Genomic DNA, 18,242 nt, shown 5'->3' on the forward strand with positions numbered 1-18,242 from the left:
CATCAGGACATATATGACATACATGACATACAGATAGACAGTACTGCTACATCTATACATTTATGACATACCAGATTTGCAAATACAGTACTGTTTGTGATACAAAAAGACCCATAATAGTGATTATTTATTATTTAAGTTAAGTTTAGCCATAATCATATATTTTTCCATAATCAGATAGCTGAACAACATTGGTAAAAAAAATTCTATTCTATGAATCATTTTCGGCCTTTCGGCTTTCGGTTTTCGGCCAACTGTTTCCTATTTTCGGTATCTGTTTCGGCCAAGAATTTCCCATTCGGTGCATCCCTAATTTAAAGTGAAATTATTTTGTGTAGTGTGTGTGTTCGTGTGTGTGTGCTTGTATGTGGAGTACTCAGTATTGAGTGTCCTGATGGCTTGAGGGAAGAAGCTGAGCCGGGGGGGAATCGGCGGGGCAGAACTGATTCCACTATGAGTGTTCTGTAACTTCCACTATGAGTGCTATGTCACTAAATCATAGTGTTCTCTTCCTCCTCCAGCTTCCCATCATTATGCTGGTGGCCTTTTCCATGTGCATCATCTGCCTCCTCATGGCTGGTAAGCTTTCATCTTCTCTGTCACAATCAATCTACGGGAATTTGTCTCTGTGACAATGGTGAGAAGTCGGTCAGAAATTGTTCATTTCATCCAAATAATTACCCACAATGCAATGCAATATGTGTTAGGTTTATAACGTAGTACAGCTTGAGGTGTAAGTGTGAGTTTTAAAGGGACTCATAAGGGTGTCTCAATTCAGTTTGTTACAGCGCCCCCTATGTTGAGACGGATCCCCCAATTTATGAGACCACGATGAGTCCATCGATGTCCTCCATCAGTCCCAGGGGTCCGCGACCTTAGGCACGAGTGTCACCATTGGCATGCGGTATCTTAACCAATGGCACACTAGCAAGTGTGTAAGAGAGGAATCTTTTAGGAAATGTTCAAGTGTCCTATCCTCCCCATGCCAAATTACCTCTTTCACAGCCATTGGCAGTTGCAGAGCCTGTTATTTATGGTAGTTTGACTGATATACCAGGGATATATCACGGTCAGAGCCAATCAGAAGGGTCAGTCTGTTGTTGTTGTTTGCCGAACATTGAGTGTTAACCGCCATTTTGAGACCAAACATGAGAAAACTTTAAAGGGTGAGGCAGACGAGGCTGAATGTGTCCAGGTATGGCAAGCAAGCATCTCATAAAGACTGCAGCATTCTTGTATAGCGCTTGTATAATTATGAGAGGAAAATGGTTATTAAAACTATTGTTTATTGTTATTTTTGCACTTACAAACATTTTTGGAATCCATTTGGGCTGTGGGGGTGCTTAATGTCTGGAGGAGTCGACTGAAGGCTTCTTGTCCTCTGCAAAAGCATGCAATTGGTCCACTGATGGATACATCTTGATATTTGTCTAGTCTAGTGTGTTCATTCAATCAATCAATCAATCAATCAGATTTATTTATATAGCACATTTAACATGACACGTGTCAACCAAAGTGCTGTACAGAGGGTAGATACACATAGATACATATTGACAACAATCACACTCTGTTTTATGGGAGGGCACACAGGCAAACACATAGGAAAACAGGGCATGAGTCAGTGAACGGGAAAGGCTAGTAGGTAGAAGTGGGTTTTCATTAGATGGGTGAAATCCTCTTTCTGTGCCTGTTTTCGTAGGCAGTTAGCCTCTGGTATGCATGCCATTAGCGTTAGAGGCCTCTTTTCTTTTGGAAAGAATGATAAAAAAAAATTATCACATCGACTAAGAGGTTGGCAGTCGACTACGGCTCCTTTCGACCAATTAGTCGACTAATGGGGGTCAGCCCTAACACAGATACATACAATACAGCATTATACAACAATTATAATGGTGGGGGGGAAAAGACTTCACACAAATACACATGGATACTACAGACTACAGGATCTGTATTTTTTTAAGCTTACTTTTAAATATATTTAAAGTGGAACATGTTTCTGTTAGATTTTGTATATCATTCCACATCACTGCACCTTGATAAACAAATGAGAATCTGGCAACAGAGGTCCTACAGAAAGGAATGCGTAAGTCTTTATTTCTTCTTGTGAGATGTGCATAATGAGAATTAAACTCAGAATAACTTTGAAAAAAATTAGGCAAAGATATTGCTATGCATGTTGCCTATATGGATGGAATAGAATTACAGATCTGTTGGAGATTTACATTTTGATGTGGTGTCATAATGATATGGCACACTGATTAACAAGAACATTTTAAAATGGCACTTTGAATCAAAAAGGTTGCCCCCTGCTCTATCCTCTAGTTCTGCTGGAGACATTACAGCGCAAAGGAAGCCTTTCCAATCAAAACTTGCTTCATCAACAAAAACAATCCCACATTCACAGTTGGCAAGACCATTTCTTCTCATCAAAACAATCCCCATGCCGGTGGGTGGCAAGAAACGGCAAAAAAAACGGGAACAGGTTTATGGGAAATGTGGTCTTATCATGAGAATCAGGCTACCAATTGTTTCGGCAATGGTTTCATTTGTTTACTCTAATCATACCAAGGTATCGCAACCAATGATATTTAGTTGAAAATCCTCGTCATGGTAGCTTTAGGCCAGTACTAGCATACTCTGGCCCGTTCTGGTGACTGACACTGATTCTCCCGTTCTACCAGGTGACAAATGGACTGAGACCATGGCGTACGTCCTGTTCTGGGGGGTCGCTGGCGCGCTCACGGCTGCCATCATTGTGTTCTTCGGGCGGGACTTCGTGGACGCCCCCAAGCTGGTTCAGAAGGAGAAGATGGACTGAGCGCGTGCGAGAAACACAATCTGCCCCCGGCAGACTCCTCCTCATATACCTCGTTGTCGTCTTCTTCTTCCTCCTAATCACCCTCCTTCTCCTCTTCCTCCTGGCCGTTCCCAGGCCTGGACTGGACTGAGCTGATCTCTCTCAGTACTGTCAATGACGACTGGTTTTACTGCGTCACATAATACCTTATATCTACTCTTTGAGTCTGAACCTTCTCCTGCTGTACTGGACTCACTCCTCCCTAACCTGGTTCACCTTTACTGTCTTCCCCCGCTTTCTCCTGGTACAGCTGACGGATGTTGGTGTTGGGTGTTGGTTTGGCCATGTGGTGGTGATGGCGGCGGTGGTGGTGGTGGAGGAGACGGTTTGGCTGAATCTTTCTTGATGGTTTTCTTTTACACAACTGGTCTTTGATGGCACTTTAGTGAATTTCTCCACACAATATAAAGGATTTACACAAGATCATCTGACAGTAGTATACCTTTCACATTACCGCAGATCTTCTGAAACTATTGGTTTACTGTTGTTTTTGAAATACTGAAACACACTTAACGGATAATTCTGGTTCTTTTTTAGACCCTTTTTTCTTAATTCTATTATCTGGCATTCTTCTGATCGATAGTAACCAGAATTGTCCTTCAAGGAGTGAACTCCTCCTAGCCACATATTAGATCCCGATTCTAGACTATATTACCCTTCCTATAGCTATTTCATAGAAGTTCAGAACTAGCTTGATTTGATAATGGTACAGTAGGTCGTCCTTCATATTGACATTGAAAGGGTTCATGTTAGCATGTGCATGTGCACATATTGAAACCATATTGAAGTAACTGGGATGGTAGTCTATATGTAAATTTTTTTGTTTTCATTTCGAATGTAACAAGCCTTACTCAACTGCTAATTACGTTATTTTAAATATTAGCCTAAACTACGCATTACAAGGTGGCGTGTGGGCTAAGACTACGTCTTCCTAACAACGTAATTGAAGCTATTTATGACTATTCTATTTTAGTAAGGGCTTACCGCTTTTCATACCATCTTACTTTTGCACTTTGGAAAACCATAAGAATGAGTTGTATGCATGCAGTACTTGTACTGATATAAGAGGGAAGAGGTGAGAATTATAATTGCATTGGTCAGGAGTCAGAACCTTTGGTGTGTCCGTGGTGGTAGTTACAATCTACTTGAGCTGTCGTTATGTCTCCTCAGTTACCTCTTTCAGATGCATTCACAAGAAGTCAGATCTGTAAAGTTCCTGACCTCCCGAGTCGGAAGAAATACCTCATCAGCCACTAGAGTGGGGAAAGTTGGAGCATTTCAAGAGTATGCGTCATTGCGTCATGAAGTTTTTGATGTCCCACTGACAAAAGAAAACACATGGCAGCATTTGTAGTCTCAATTTTAATACACTGGTGTTTTGGGTGTGCTATATGTTTTTAACTATTTGCACGGCTGTAATAAGGTTAAAATATATAGGTATTAGGGCAAACTAGCGAACTAGCTAACTTTAAACAGTAGTAGGAAGCTTTGGTACCTATCTCTTGCTAGCAGAGCAGCGCCATAGCCTATGTGAATACCAGGAGGTCGGAATTCCAACCGAGGTGATTGACATTAACCAATTCTGACTTGTCATGAATGCAGCTTTTTTATTATTGCACTCAAGTTTATAAGATACCTGCTGTAATGAATCCAAAATCCACACTTGGACCACTGCCTTATAAGTCTGACCCTGCGGCGAGGACCATTTAAATCATTCCTATCATCATACATGTGTTTTAAATCTTGCACAGAGGTTCAGTTGAAATTTACTGTTCTAGGGGATTTTGTTGCTCTGCCTTTTTGTTGTTGTTTCTACTTCATATTCCAATGACATACAGGCTTCTTTTTTTTTATTTTTTTTATGTGATTTATTTTAGATTAGTATCCAAATTATAATAATAATATACCGGTGGTCTATAATTATAGAATGATCATTTGATGGTAAAACCTTTCAAATGAATTATATTAAACTAGTTATTTTTGGGCCGTGCTAACAATTTGGAGGCGATTGAATCCTTGATGACCAACTCAAGCTAAACTAGTGTGCAACCATTTCTGTGTAACTTGGGACGTGTACTTTGGGTACATTTAGGTGAAATGTGTATCTTGAACATATCCTTGTAGTGTCTGTGCATTTTACAAAGAAATGTTGTGTATTCAGAGCACGCATTTGCAGATTCACCAGAAAAACTTGTAGATGGAAGCAATGATTTTACATGGAGCATGATGCAAGAAAAAAAACGATGTGCAGTGAGTCACCAGATTTATTTTGTAATAGTGTACCCTTCTGTGTGGATAACATGTGGATCATGGATGGGGTTGATCAGCTTATGGTAGAGGAAGGAAGCATGAACTCCCTTTATGAAGTGAGCAATGAGCAGCTTTGGCTAACACAGGGACACAGCCAGGGGTAACACCATAGGGCCAGTACTGTAACAACAAACACACTCTTATGTGGCTTGAGGGATTCAGAATAGTATAAATGTAGATGTAGTGTATCTAGGGTTAATTTTTTTGGCATTTGATTTTTGTTTTCACTATGAAGAACAATGGATCCACATGGCATGAATTATGGATATATTTTCTATTAGTAAAATGACAAACTCCTAATGTAGGTATCGAAGACGGTAGTATCGGATTTGTTTGCTGTGAAATGTGCAAATTAAATTATGTTTCTCCTCGACATAATCCACAACACTCTCTTGTCCCCAAAAGATTATTCAATTCAGTTGTTTCTTTGATTGTTAATAAACTCCATAAATGCATAACTGTCTTTCTCTGTTCAGGCAAGGGTATTCAAAAATGGAATCAAATCATTTCTGATCCCAGATTCAGGCCAGGCAGTGATACAGCACAATCTTTCACAACCAAGTTCCAATTAGTTGGGATACTAGGAGTGGATAAGATTCCATTACTCCATAAGTATTTTTCTTGTGTAGCCTTGGAAACCATTTGAGCATCTTCTGGCACTGCAAACACAAATGTTGGTATTTCCAATTAGCCTACACTTGATACATTTTAATAGGCCTAAATGTCATCTGTCAGATGGAAAATCCTCAGGTAGGCTTACTGTTCCCATGTCACTGCTAGATTGAAAGTTAGATGTTGCCAATACCAACCCAAAGATAATACACTTTACTACTCGATAAGACCCAAGAATTCTGGTCCAAGTGGACCAGTGGCCTACGCTGCCACCTAGAGGCATTTTGCAATGTATGTATTATTCCCTCTAGTAGGCTGGATGTGACAAAAAGCTTTAAATCACAGCAACTAGCAACACTAGGGAGCAGAAAAGCAGGATGTGAGACTAAACAAGAGGGTCTTTAATCAAGGCTTTGCTGATCAGCTAATTAGGAATACCTAATCAAATCAAATGTATTTGTAAGGCCCGACAACACACGTTAATGTCCCCATGGGCCGGACACGTCTTCTTTAAAGAAGTCAAGAAGAAACATCACAATAGATCCAGAAGGTAAGGGAAAAACTCACTAAAAACCTAGCAATAGGGGAAAAAAGCACCACAGGCAATGTGGAGGGGAGAAACCTTAGAAGGGCCGTTCAAGGGGGGATTTCCCTTAGATGTCGATGATAGTAGTGTTGCTATAAAACACCTGCATCGATTAACTCCTGGACAATCAGAAACAGGACATGTACCCACACTAAACTTAGAGATTATTGTTGTAATGTGTGACTAGTCAAATACAGGACAAACCAGACTTGCAAACATATACACAAATAATTTACAATAACATTTTTTTATATAAATGCCCTGCAAAGGAGCGTTCACATTTCTTCCCACTTATCAAGTCTAAAGTTTGAGACAAGGAGGTCTGTGCCAGACTTTTTCACCAGTCTAGCATATTGCCAATGTTGAAATGGCCTCAGAACACTGCCTTCCTTTGTCACGGGGCCTTCTTCCAAACTTGCATAACTGGCTCCTCTGGGGCCAAGACACCTCACACTGGGCCATCTCCAATGGACTACCTATGTAGCTGCACCTTGGACACTGGAACTGCTGTCCCTGGCAGGACCAAAACAGCTAGGCTACCCCTCCCTCCAGTCGCTTTTGCATGACCCCATCATCACGACTATGCCTGCACCTCATGGTACTAAAAACAAGATTACAAACATCACAAAACAAACTGGTCAGACTACTGCTTGACCTTACTCCTAGAACCCACCTCACCCCTGCCCACTTTGACAAACTAGGATGGCTTAGAGTAGACGACAGAGTACAGCAACTTGCAATGGGCTTGGTCTACAAGATACACTACACGACCAAGGTACCCATGTACATGTCAAAATACTTCCCAAAGGTCAGTGAATACCACGATCACAACACCAGAGGGAGCTCCACAAATCATGTTAAACCCAGATTCGGCTCAAACAAGGGACTAAACATGTTTTGCAATTATGCCACATGAATGTGGAACGCCCTACCCAAAGCTGTAAAGGAATGTGAATCACTACCCACTTTCAAAAACACTCTCAAAGAACACCTACGGGAGACTGCAATTCGAAACTGGCCCCTGTAAATGTCCTAACCCAACCCAATGTACAGTAAATTACCAAGTATGGTTTTGTCAATATTCCAATGTACAGTTTTGCTTGTACAGTTGTACAGTGTACCCACCCCACCCACCCAACCTCCTCCAATGTACAGTCCCCCCCCCCCCCCCCCCCCACCTACCCTCCAATGTACAGTTTCTACGTCAAATGTATATACTCTCTTTTCTGGACTCTTTTGGTATCACAAACTACTGTATTTGCAAATCTGATATGTCATAAATGTATAGATGTACCAGTACTGTCTATCTGTATGTCGTGTCATGTTATTTACATCAGGGGGACCCTGATGTAAACAAGACGAAAGTCTTTCTCTGGTCTGCATCCCCTTAACAATTGTATGTATTGAGCTGTACTGTACCCATTCTGCAATCTGTTAATAAACGTTTCAATCAATCAATCAATATGATGAATTGAAATGGGGGACCCTGATGTAAACAAGACGAAAGTCTTTCTCTGGTCTGCATCCCCTTAACAATTGTATGTATTGAGCTGTACTGTACCCATTCTGCAATCTGTTAATAAAGTTTTCAATCAATCAATCAATCAATCAATCAATCCCCGATTCCCCACCCCTGCAGTAGATGCTCCCTCCCATATATATATGGATGCTCCGATGGCGTCTATACTTTCGACAACAAATTTGTGTTTCCGCGTTTGAGTTTTGCGCTCTGATTGGCCAGGTCATGTGACATGTGCGCCAATCGTGGGACGGCAAGTTCTGCGCCTATTTCCGGGTCGAACAGCCTGCAAACTACCTAACACCTAGTTTATCACTGGTTAAGCTTAGGCGACTCTTTCGAAGGTTGGTTAAGGTTAGAGTTTGGAATCAGGGCAGGCGTTCTATCGCCATGCTCGACAAACTCTAACCATCCAAAAACTTGCGGTCCCACGATTGGGCGTACATGTCACATCACATGACCTGGCCAATCAGAGACGCGGAAACACGACTTTGTTGTCGAAAGTATTCAGGCACGCGCTCCGGCGGCGTGAACACTTGGTAACCTACCTGCGTTCAGCGTTTCTCTGATTGGCCACGACGCACACGTGACCGCGCGCTAGCCCGCCCCGCCCCCTTATCGCCGCCTGCCGCTCCGCCGTACACTCCGGAGCAGCAGGTGGCGATAATGTACCGTTAAGTTGGATGCCAACCGCCGTAAAACAAAACAGAAGTCTTCCTTGCAGCTGTTGTTTCCTTTTGCTAACATGTGTTTTGCCATTTGAAAGGTTCCCGTGACTCGATATCTTGATCAATGATCTGAAAATTAAAGTTTGAACAATTACAACTTCAGAGTGATTACACCATGAGCACACTATGGATGGGAAACGTGAGTTGTTCAATGCACGACATTCAAAAATGTTTACTCTTCGTCAGCTAACGGTAGCACAGAATAAGTTGTGTTAGCCAACAACTGGATCCAGCTAATGTGATGCTAGCCAGCTAACATAACAAAATACTAACTTGATACCCTATACTCAATGAATGCATATGATAATCCTTACTTAAAAATACGACAGAGGCATTGCCAATAAATACCCTACCCTTTGTTGACAGTGAACATCTATGACTTCTAATAAGACGCGACGTATCTTTCTGTATTCTATGAATTGAAAATGGGGGACCCTGATGTAAACAAGACAAACGTCTTTCTCTGGTCTGCATCCCCTTAACAATTGTGTGTATTGAGCCGTACTGTATTGTACCCATTCTGCAATCTGTTAAAGTTTTCATTCATTCATTCATGCTTTTCATGCTTTTTGTTTGGTAGTTGGAGCCCTATATGGACGAGAAGTTTGTTACCAGAGCCTTTGGGACCATGGGTGAAGATGTGATTGGTGTGAGGATCATACGGAGTAAAATGACAGGGTCTGTGTTGATTTTAAAGCGTGAGTTTATACACTAGTTATCCAGCATTCTTGTAACAACAAGCCCAGATGTCATTTGTGTGTTGTCGTCTGCTACCTACTGTAGGGGTGCCCTGGGCTACTGTTTCGTGGAGGTGTCGGATGAGGCCACGGCAGAGAGATGTCTCCGCAAAGTCAATGGGAAGCCCCTACCCGGAGCTAATCCAGTAAGCCCCTTTTATTATACCCAGCGGCCTGATACCGTCCTACGTTTTCATCCAATATTCGAGGGCCTGGTTCATTTGTTTATGTTTATTTCTCACAGCCCAGAAGATTCAAGTTAAATCGAGCCACCTTTGGGAAACAAGGAGAAGTCAGGTGAGATACTGTATAACTGACTATGTAGTTATAAATCACTATAGTGCTTGCAACGCAAAGGGCTGGAAGCTGCTCTCACTATCTAGAGTAAAAGCAGGTAAGGTCGGTTGAACTGTATATGTATAAATTCCGAGGACCTATAATTAGGAATCACTTCTGTAATGAATATGGTTAGTATGCTTATCATCATTGTTGATGCAGTTGTAGTGATACAGATCTTCTTTTCTCTCTCTCTCTCTCTCTCTCTCAGTCAGATGTTCTCTCTGTTTGTGGGAGATCTCACGCCAGAGGTGGATGATGGCATGCTGTACGAGTTCTTCTACAACCGCTACCCTTCCTGCCGTGGAGGGAGGGTAGTGCTAGACAGCCTGGGCAACTCCAAGTGAGTTTGAGATTTACCACGGTACATAGAAGTACTGTATTAGGGCCTGTCCATACAGAGGTAACTTCAGTACAGGACATAGAAGTACTGTATTAGGGCCTGTCCATACAGAGGTAGCTTCAGTACAGGACATGGAAGTACTGTATAGGGCCTGTCCGTACAGAACATGGAAGTACTGTATAGGGCCTGTCCGTACAGAACATGGAAGTACTGTATAGGGCCTGTCTGTATAGGGCCTGTCCGTACAGAACATGGAAGTACTGTATAGGGCCTGTCCGTACAGAACATGGAAGTACTGTATAGGGCCTGTCAGTACAGGACATAGAAGTACTGTATTAGGGCCTGTCCGTACAGAGGTAACTTCAGTACAGGACATGGAAGTACTGTATTAGGGCCTGTCCATACAGAGGTAGCTTCAGTACAGGACATGGAAGTACTGTATAGGGCCTGTCCATACAGAGGTAACTTCAGTACAGGACATAGAAGTACTGTATTAGGGCCTGTCCGTACAGAGGTAACTTCAGTACAGAACATGGAAGTACTGTATAGGGCCTGTCCATACAGAGGTAACTTCAGTACAGGACATAGAAGTACTGTATTAGGGCCTGTCCGTACAGAGGTAACTTCAGTACAGGACATGGAAGTACTGTATTAGGGCCTGTCCGTACAGAGGTAACTTCAGTACAGAACATGGAAGTACTGTATAGGGCCTGTCCGTACAGAACATGGAAGTACTGTATAGGGCCTGTCCGTACAGAACATGGAAGTACTGTATAGGGCCTGTCTGTATAGGGCCTGTCCGTACAGAACATGGAAGTACTGTATAGGGCCTGTCCATACAGAACATGGAAGTACTGTATAGGGCCTGTCCGTACAGAACATGGAAGTACTGTATAGGGCCTGTCCGTACAGAGGTAACTTCAGCAGTGGCTTAGAAAGAGTGTGCTTAAAGTAACTAGATAGAATTTAAATTTACATTTTTACATATACCGGAAATTTGTCCTCTGCATTTTACTCATCCTAACTATTTAGGAGCAGTGGGCAGCTACAGTCCAGCGCCCGGGGACCAACTCCAGTTTTTTTTTTTTTTTTTTTTTGGTCTTTTTCCCCCTCCATTTTCCTCCGATTTTCTCCCATCCCAATGTTAGTCGTATGCCAATTCCCAGTCCCTTCCTGGTCGCTGCGCTTTACCCCCCACAGTCAGATCATTTGGGAGAGTGGAGGCTACCACGTGCTTCCTCCGACACACGTCCAGCCAATCACCGCTTCTTTTCACCTGGCAGCGCGGATTCTCATTGAGAGGGCGTAGCGTGTGGGAGGACCACACTATCCCCCTCACGTCCAATCCGCGCTTAGCAGGCGCCCCGACCGAACTGTAGGAGTCGCTGTTTTACAACGACCCGGACCCACCCCGCCAGCTTCTCCCACCCTCTGATACAGCCAATTGTATCAGTGCAGACGGCCAGCCAAGCTGGTGACAACCCCGGAGCTGTGAGCTGGATTCGAACAGGCGAACCAAGCTCACAGCTCCGGGGCTGGTGACGAACGCAATCTCCGCTCGACCACCTAACCGCCCCTGACCAACTCCAGTTGTAATACCAATGCCTTGAACATGCAAACTCCATACAGAACTCCACACACATGCAAACTCCACACAGAAAGACCTCTCGCCATGCTCTATGACAGCGGTTCTCAAACTACGGGTCTCATTGGCAAAAAAACTAACTCCGATAGAGTTTTCCACCCGGCAGCTGTGTGTATTTGCCATGTCTTGCCCCTTCATCAACGGAGGCCGACACACAGTATTCCAATACACATCTCACTATAATGTGATGTATAATCGCGGGAGGGGGCCGGGGGTGTGGTCTTTTGTGTGTAACCTGGACTCGCAATGGATAGGTTTGTTGTCAGAAACGGTGCCGGTTGGTCGCGATGAAATGGGCTCTGCACATAACCAGCTGCTATACCACACTGAAGTGAGATGGCTATCTCGAGGCAGAGTATTAAATCGCCTTTTTTAACTTGGAGAAGAAGTGCAGATTTTCCTTGCAGACAAAAACAACCGATTGGCAGAGAAATGTGCTGATAATGAGCTGGATTACGAAACTCCGTTAGTGACACTTAGGTTAATCAGCAGAGATTTTGGGGTAATTCGTCTTTCGTGCGACAAGCTACTGAAAGTCAAGTTCACTGGACAGGCCCTCGCAAAGTTCTGGATATCAGTCCGGAATGACTCGAGTACCCAGTGTTGTGTAATGCTGCACTGAGAAAGCTTGTCATCAACATACCTCTGTGAGGCTGGATTTTCAGAGTAGAAGCGGATCTCCGCCAAAGCGCACATGAACGCATTTTCTTTTCATATTTTGGCTAAATAGGCCTCATTTTATAAATATTTATACAGAAACAATTCTGTTGCTTTTGTTGATAATATTCATTAATTTCATTGATAACATAGTGCTGCGATTGAATTTTCTAATAAATATGCATGATAAAGTTCAACAATGTGTGCTTTTATTTTGATATTCCTTATCTCCATGTTGAAATTATGCAATAGATTAAGTGTGGGGTTGCCAAAAAAAATCCTAAATCAAATGGGGTTGTGGTATAAAAAAGTTTGAGAACCCCTGCTCTATGAGCACACAAAGTCGGTCACTAATACATTGGTAATCGACCAACTCCCAATCGACCAATCACTTGATGACGTCACAATTCAAACGTTGATGCTCTGATTTTCGGTGTCGGGAGATAGTAGTCTATGCTAATAGATATCGACTTCACTATTCCAGGTCATTGGAATCGCACAATGTAAATTCTGTTTTTAGGGTGGATTCTCCCTAAAACAAAATAAGAAAATCAATACAAATAATAATTCAGTTTGCTGTGTAAAGAAAACGAGTCACATATTTGTGTGTGCACTGCTACTGTCTCTCCAGGGGATGTGGGTTTGTTCAGTTCCTAGACGAGAGGCTGCAGAAGCGGGCGCTGGAGGAATGCCAAGGAGCTATGGGACTCGGGGGCAAAACACTCCGACTAAGCCTGGCAGCCAACAAGTGAGTTCTCCAAACTATCACGACTGTTTAATCTGTTGGCTCCTTTCTCCAACCATCATACCTACACGCTGTCTGCGCCACTTTTACATTTTAGCATAAAATTTGCTTAAGTCACCAAGTGCAATGAAAAGTACAGACAGTTGTCTTGGTGACATCGGTGCAGAGGCTCAACTTGCAGAGTTTCACAGTACCTGGTGACACACATGGCACAATGGACAGTGGGATCTCCAGGACCCCAGGAAGACTAGAGGCTCTTTCATGTGTCTCTAATGGGGATCCTTTAATAAACATAAACAGGACATACAAGTCACACAGTGAATGAATGAATGATTTTATTTCTGTCTTCTTTTACAAAGCAATGTACAGTAGTAGGAAATGTATACATTTTTTTTTAAACGACCGAAAAGGTGTAGGCTTATAATGCCTACCCTTTTTACATTACATTATTATTACATTAAATAAAATAAAAGCATAATTCAATACATAATTTTGCAAAAACTAAATTCACGATTGTAATAGTTATGTTATAATAAAATATAATTAGGATTATAATAAGGTTTTATATTTATGTATCGCCTTATATTTGAACAATTTCTTAAATGTATGTATCGGACTATACATTTTTTATTTGTTGTCACAGTTATTCCATAGTTTTACCCCTTTAACAGATATACATCTGTAACTAATAGTAGATTCATACAGTAGATAATATCTATCTATCACTGACTTTCCATGTATACATTCGGCAGATCGTGGCAGTCGAACTCAAGAGGATACAAACATAACAACTACAACCAGTACAACCTGAACCAATACAACCAACAATACCAACAGCCGTATTCTGGCTACTACCCAAACTGGGGCTACGACCAGAATGGAGGAGGCTATGGCTATAACCAGTATGATTACACACAGTATGCCCCGCCAGCTCAGGTAAGTTCACCATGTCAAATCAGAATGTGTTAATATCCCTCATTTAGTGTTAAAAATGACATTGGATGCTTTGTTAATCCTCCTCATGCCTTGACTCACATTTACTTCACTGCATCATTCCGACTTGTTGTGTTTCAAGGCCTGGAATTCCTTGAAAACAGCCAATTTTTAACAAGGTGCTTAAAAAGTCCTTGAAATTCAAATCAACTATTCACATTGGAAGTTTTGTTCATCCATGATAAACCTTTTCTGAATCAAGCAATTCAATTCTTTTTAATTTAAAGTGTAACTAATTGTCGGAAATTGGTTTTAAGCCATAAATATTGGATCAGATTTTTTTCAAAAATAAAAAAAATATGTGAATTGGATCATTTTAAATGCTCTTTTAAAATGATACATTTTGCCTGGAAAAGTACTTGAAAGTCCTTGAATTTCATTTTGCAATGTCTGGGAACCCTGCGTTGAGATGTTTTATTTCCTGTAGGAAACTGAAGCAGCAGCAGTGGTGGAAGATGACGGCCTAGAAGGTTGGTACTGTAATCGCAGTGGTGTTTCCTTATTTAACCGTAGGACTTAAAGGGACACGCATTGATTTGTTACAAAGTGCCATTAGGAATAATTTGTCTGTCCAAAATAGACCATACACCAGTTTTTCTGTTTTTGAGATGTTGGGAAGCGGAAATTGTTAGCATTTGTTAGCAATGCTGGTGGACGTCAATGGGATATGAGACATGTCCCTGAAAAATCCCATTTTAAATCCTTGTATATTAGCATACGATGTTATGAAATTGTTATGGTCCGCCCCGATTCAACCCCTAAACACACTGCATTCTCGCTCACACTCAAATTTTGTTGCATTTATGCACGCCACTGCCATGATGAAGCATGTCCCAGTACGGAGTGTGCTGAAGGGTCTGCAATTAGGTAAAATTAGACCTAAAATAATCCCCCTTTAAGTTCACCAACCTGTTTAATATGTGGGAGTTAAGTTATTATTTACCACATAATGTTACACCGTCTGCCTATTGATGGCATCTCAGGTTATATGACGGTGCTGCCATCTAGTGGGCCAGAGGTGGTAGTGTTCCCTCGTAAGTGCGTCACTTCCTCTAGGATACGTGTTGTTGACGTAGAACTTGGCCGGACTTGTTTAGAGAACAAACGTACGTAGCCTGTGGTACAGAGGGATCCAGTAGCAATACACACAATTGTTAAGGGGATGCAGACCAGAGAAAGGCGTTTGTCTTGTTTACATCATCAGGGTCCCCCATTTTCAATTCATAGTGACATTTATGACATACACAACATACATGACATGACATTTATGACATAGGGACATACATGACTTACAGGTATATAGTACTGTTACATTTGTCACACGATATGCAAATATACAGTGCTGTTACCCAGAGATCCTAACAGTAAATATATACATATGATGAGGAGGAGACTGTACATTAGGAGGGGGTGGGTGGTAAAAAATATATACAAATGGTGGGGAGGAGACTGTCCATTGTTGTTGTGGCATAATTGCGAAACGTGTTTAGTCCCTTGTTTGTATGATAACAAGCCTTTTAGTTCATCGTTCAAAGTAATGGGAAAAGGGGGGTTCTAGCTCGCCATCAATCAGAAGCTAGCCACAAGACTTGCATTCACGCTCCCCTGCCTGGCACAACAACCACAACAGTAGGGTCTATAGTCACAGTCGGGACAGTAGGCTCTACAAGTAGGCTCCCTTAAAACGCTAACGCTATTAAAAAAAAATACAGTGGAGGTTAAAATAAGAATATGACTTGGCCAGAAAAAAAGTTCAGTCAGGAGATTTTTTTTGCTTTAATCCCTGCCCCAGAACATTTTAATAGAACTATTTGGGCGCCCATCTAAATTTAGTAATAGTATTTAATTAGGCATTGTGTAACGTGATAACAATATTTGTATGTATCTTTTTTCCCCTTTTTTGCTTATATAAATGCATTATGATTCAAACAGTTTCCTCGCTCTTTCTAGTTTAGGTGACTCCATTTTAAGTTATTCACTCAGTTGTGTATTTGGTACAATTAGTTTAAGAGTTAAGGCATCCTACCACACCCCCTAAGGTGACAATTATATACAGTCCTCTAAGCTCCCGCACAATTTTGAGACAAATTGAATCAAGGGGGAGTGGCTGCTCAGCCCTCCAATGCTCTCTCAAAATTGACAAAAGTGCTGGCTTAAAAGTGAGTGTTCGTACTCTGCTGTCCCAGTAGGCATTGTGATAGCAAAACAACCCTAGTGTCTTGATAAAATTGTGTAGTATCCCTTTAAAACGATATTTCACTTTGGTATACATAGTATTTTCATGACGTTTCATGCCACAGCTCGTTGGCCATGGTTGTTATTTAATGATCATCGCCTATTGTTTGATTACAATCACCTGTTTGCCAAACACAATGTATGTGATTGAATGCTATGAATAGCACCCTGTTTTTGGTATATCCCTGTGTGATGTGTAGCAGAGTTGGAGAAGTCTATTAAACTCAAAAACGTGTTTCTTCTACAGTTACCACCTCTTGGAGGCATGGCCTTCACTATACAGATTGTTATTTGTGCAGAACTTGTCACCAGAGGGCCCTTTTCACGTTCTTCCTCTGAAGGGGCTTCTCTGTACTTCCTCAAAATCTGAGCAGTCTGTGTGATGCAACTAATTCTGTGAACCCATCATGCTCGGGGGGGGGGGGGGTCATAGATAATTGCATTCTCAATGCTGCTGAGCCATTTTTCAGTGGAAAAACCATACCAAACAGATTGTTATTCAATATACAACATTTTTAAAGTGTTAAAACACGTGTGGAGGGGATATTTAAAGCTACTCCTCAGGTGAACTATTGATTTGGCTCCATTGGTAGCACTTCTGCTTTCCATGCTGGTAAGCACAGGACTTTCAGCCCAGAAGAGGAATAGAAAGTTGTTGCTAGCATGAGCGACGCCTATAACAGATGTGTTAAAAGGTCTACCACCAATATTGGCCTCTTTGGGGACCAAAGAGTACTATACTTGGAAAAACTAGTCTAAAATTATACTTACAACATACTTTTGGTGGTTACCAATATAGAGAACTATTGAAAAATGTGAAAATAGCTTGAAAGACTGCAGTGACGGCAGCTTCACTGGGCAGCGTGCGTGTGCACTGGTGTGAAAATATCACCAAGTATTGGTGAAGACCCCTTAATGTTTTTTCATTAATCAACTGTTTTCCATTTGTTCCAGATCCTTACCTAACGCTGGATGTTGCAGAGGCCAACAAGACGTTTATGGAACACAGTGAGGAACTGTATGATGCGCTTATTGAATGTCACTGGCAGCCATTGTAGATCTCTACAGAACAGGCCATTGGCGCTTCTTCAAACCTACCGGAGCCAATTTATTGTTGAAACTCGGATGGACTCTCAAAGACTTCTACTCAAAGACTTCTCTCCAGGATATCTCTTTACTTGAGTCTTTTTCATATCAACCTGGACTGAATTCCTGATGGATAATATTTGTTAACTGCAAAAAAAGAAAAAGCACATTTTTATTTCATACTTGTATATTTACTACATGCATTTCTTAGGTGGACAATGCATCCCATTCAAAGAGTTCAGTCTTTGTTTTCTTTTCTTACACAACATTGTTAACTCTTTAACTGCCACACAATAGAATGTTAACCCTTTCACTCCCAACTTAAGTGGTAGTGAAAGCGTTAACCCTTTGTAGTGTGGTAGTGAAAGTGTTAACCTTCTGTAGTGTGGTAGTGAAAGGGTTAAAGAAACTCAATACTTTTTTCTTTGTATTCCCTGAAAAGGAATGATTGTTTTGATTTGTGCCATGGCATCTTTGTCATTGTGTACTATTACGATTCATTGTCATCTGTGATGGAATAAATCATGTGACATGGTCTCACTGAAGCCTTCTGGTGTAATGGGACAGAGAGGGGGAGAGGGGAAGGTCCTGTTTCTCTGGCTTGGCTGTTAGAGCCATAGAAGCCCACCATAGTGGAAAATACTCCTCAATCAGCAGAAGACCACATGAGGGTCACATGGTTATCCAGTGACTGCCATATCCACCATATCCAGGGACTCCTTTTCCACTGAAAAACTGAGACAGGAACTTTTTTTTTTTTTTTTTTTCATAAATACTTTTATGTATTTTTGCTTATGTTGTGTTCATGCTGAATAAAAATGTACGTCCTTATCAAATGTATTTTTTTGTATCT

At 41.6% G+C, this 18,242-nt stretch overlaps 2 protein-coding genes across 2 annotated transcripts in view; both read left to right on the forward strand.

Moving 5' to 3' along the window:
• The window catches only part of sacm1la (SAC1 like phosphatidylinositide phosphatase a), a 32,376-nt gene extending 26,751 nt beyond the window's left edge, over positions 1-5,625 (forward strand). The window contains exons 19-20 of the mRNA XM_084313111.1: positions 522-579; positions 2,682-5,625. Of these exons, the coding sequence (XP_084169237.1) occupies positions 522-579; positions 2,682-2,818 (195 nt within the window). The 3' untranslated portion in view covers positions 2,819-5,625. The remainder of the gene's footprint in view (positions 1-521; positions 580-2,681) is intronic.
• Positions 5,626-8,597: 2,972 nt separating this feature from the next.
• LOC311227259 (tRNA selenocysteine 1-associated protein 1-like) lies at positions 8,598-18,214 on the forward strand. Its single transcript, XM_084312850.1, has 9 exons — positions 8,598-8,751; positions 9,193-9,290; positions 9,396-9,495; positions 9,594-9,646; positions 9,897-10,028; positions 12,962-13,078; positions 13,828-14,011; positions 14,496-14,538; positions 17,258-18,214. The coding sequence occupies exons 1-9, from the start codon at positions 8,728-8,730 to the stop codon at positions 17,359-17,361; spliced, it is 855 nt and encodes a 284-aa protein (XP_084168976.1). The 5' UTR covers positions 8,598-8,727; the 3' UTR covers positions 17,362-18,214.
• The last annotated feature ends 28 nt before the right edge of the window (positions 18,215-18,242 follow it).

The sequence above is a fragment of the Notolepis coatsorum genome (assembly GCF_963971535.1).
Source record: "Notolepis coatsorum genome assembly, chromosome: 4".
In the NCBI taxonomy this organism is placed as follows: Eukaryota; Metazoa; Chordata; class Actinopteri; order Aulopiformes; family Paralepididae; genus Notolepis; species Notolepis coatsorum.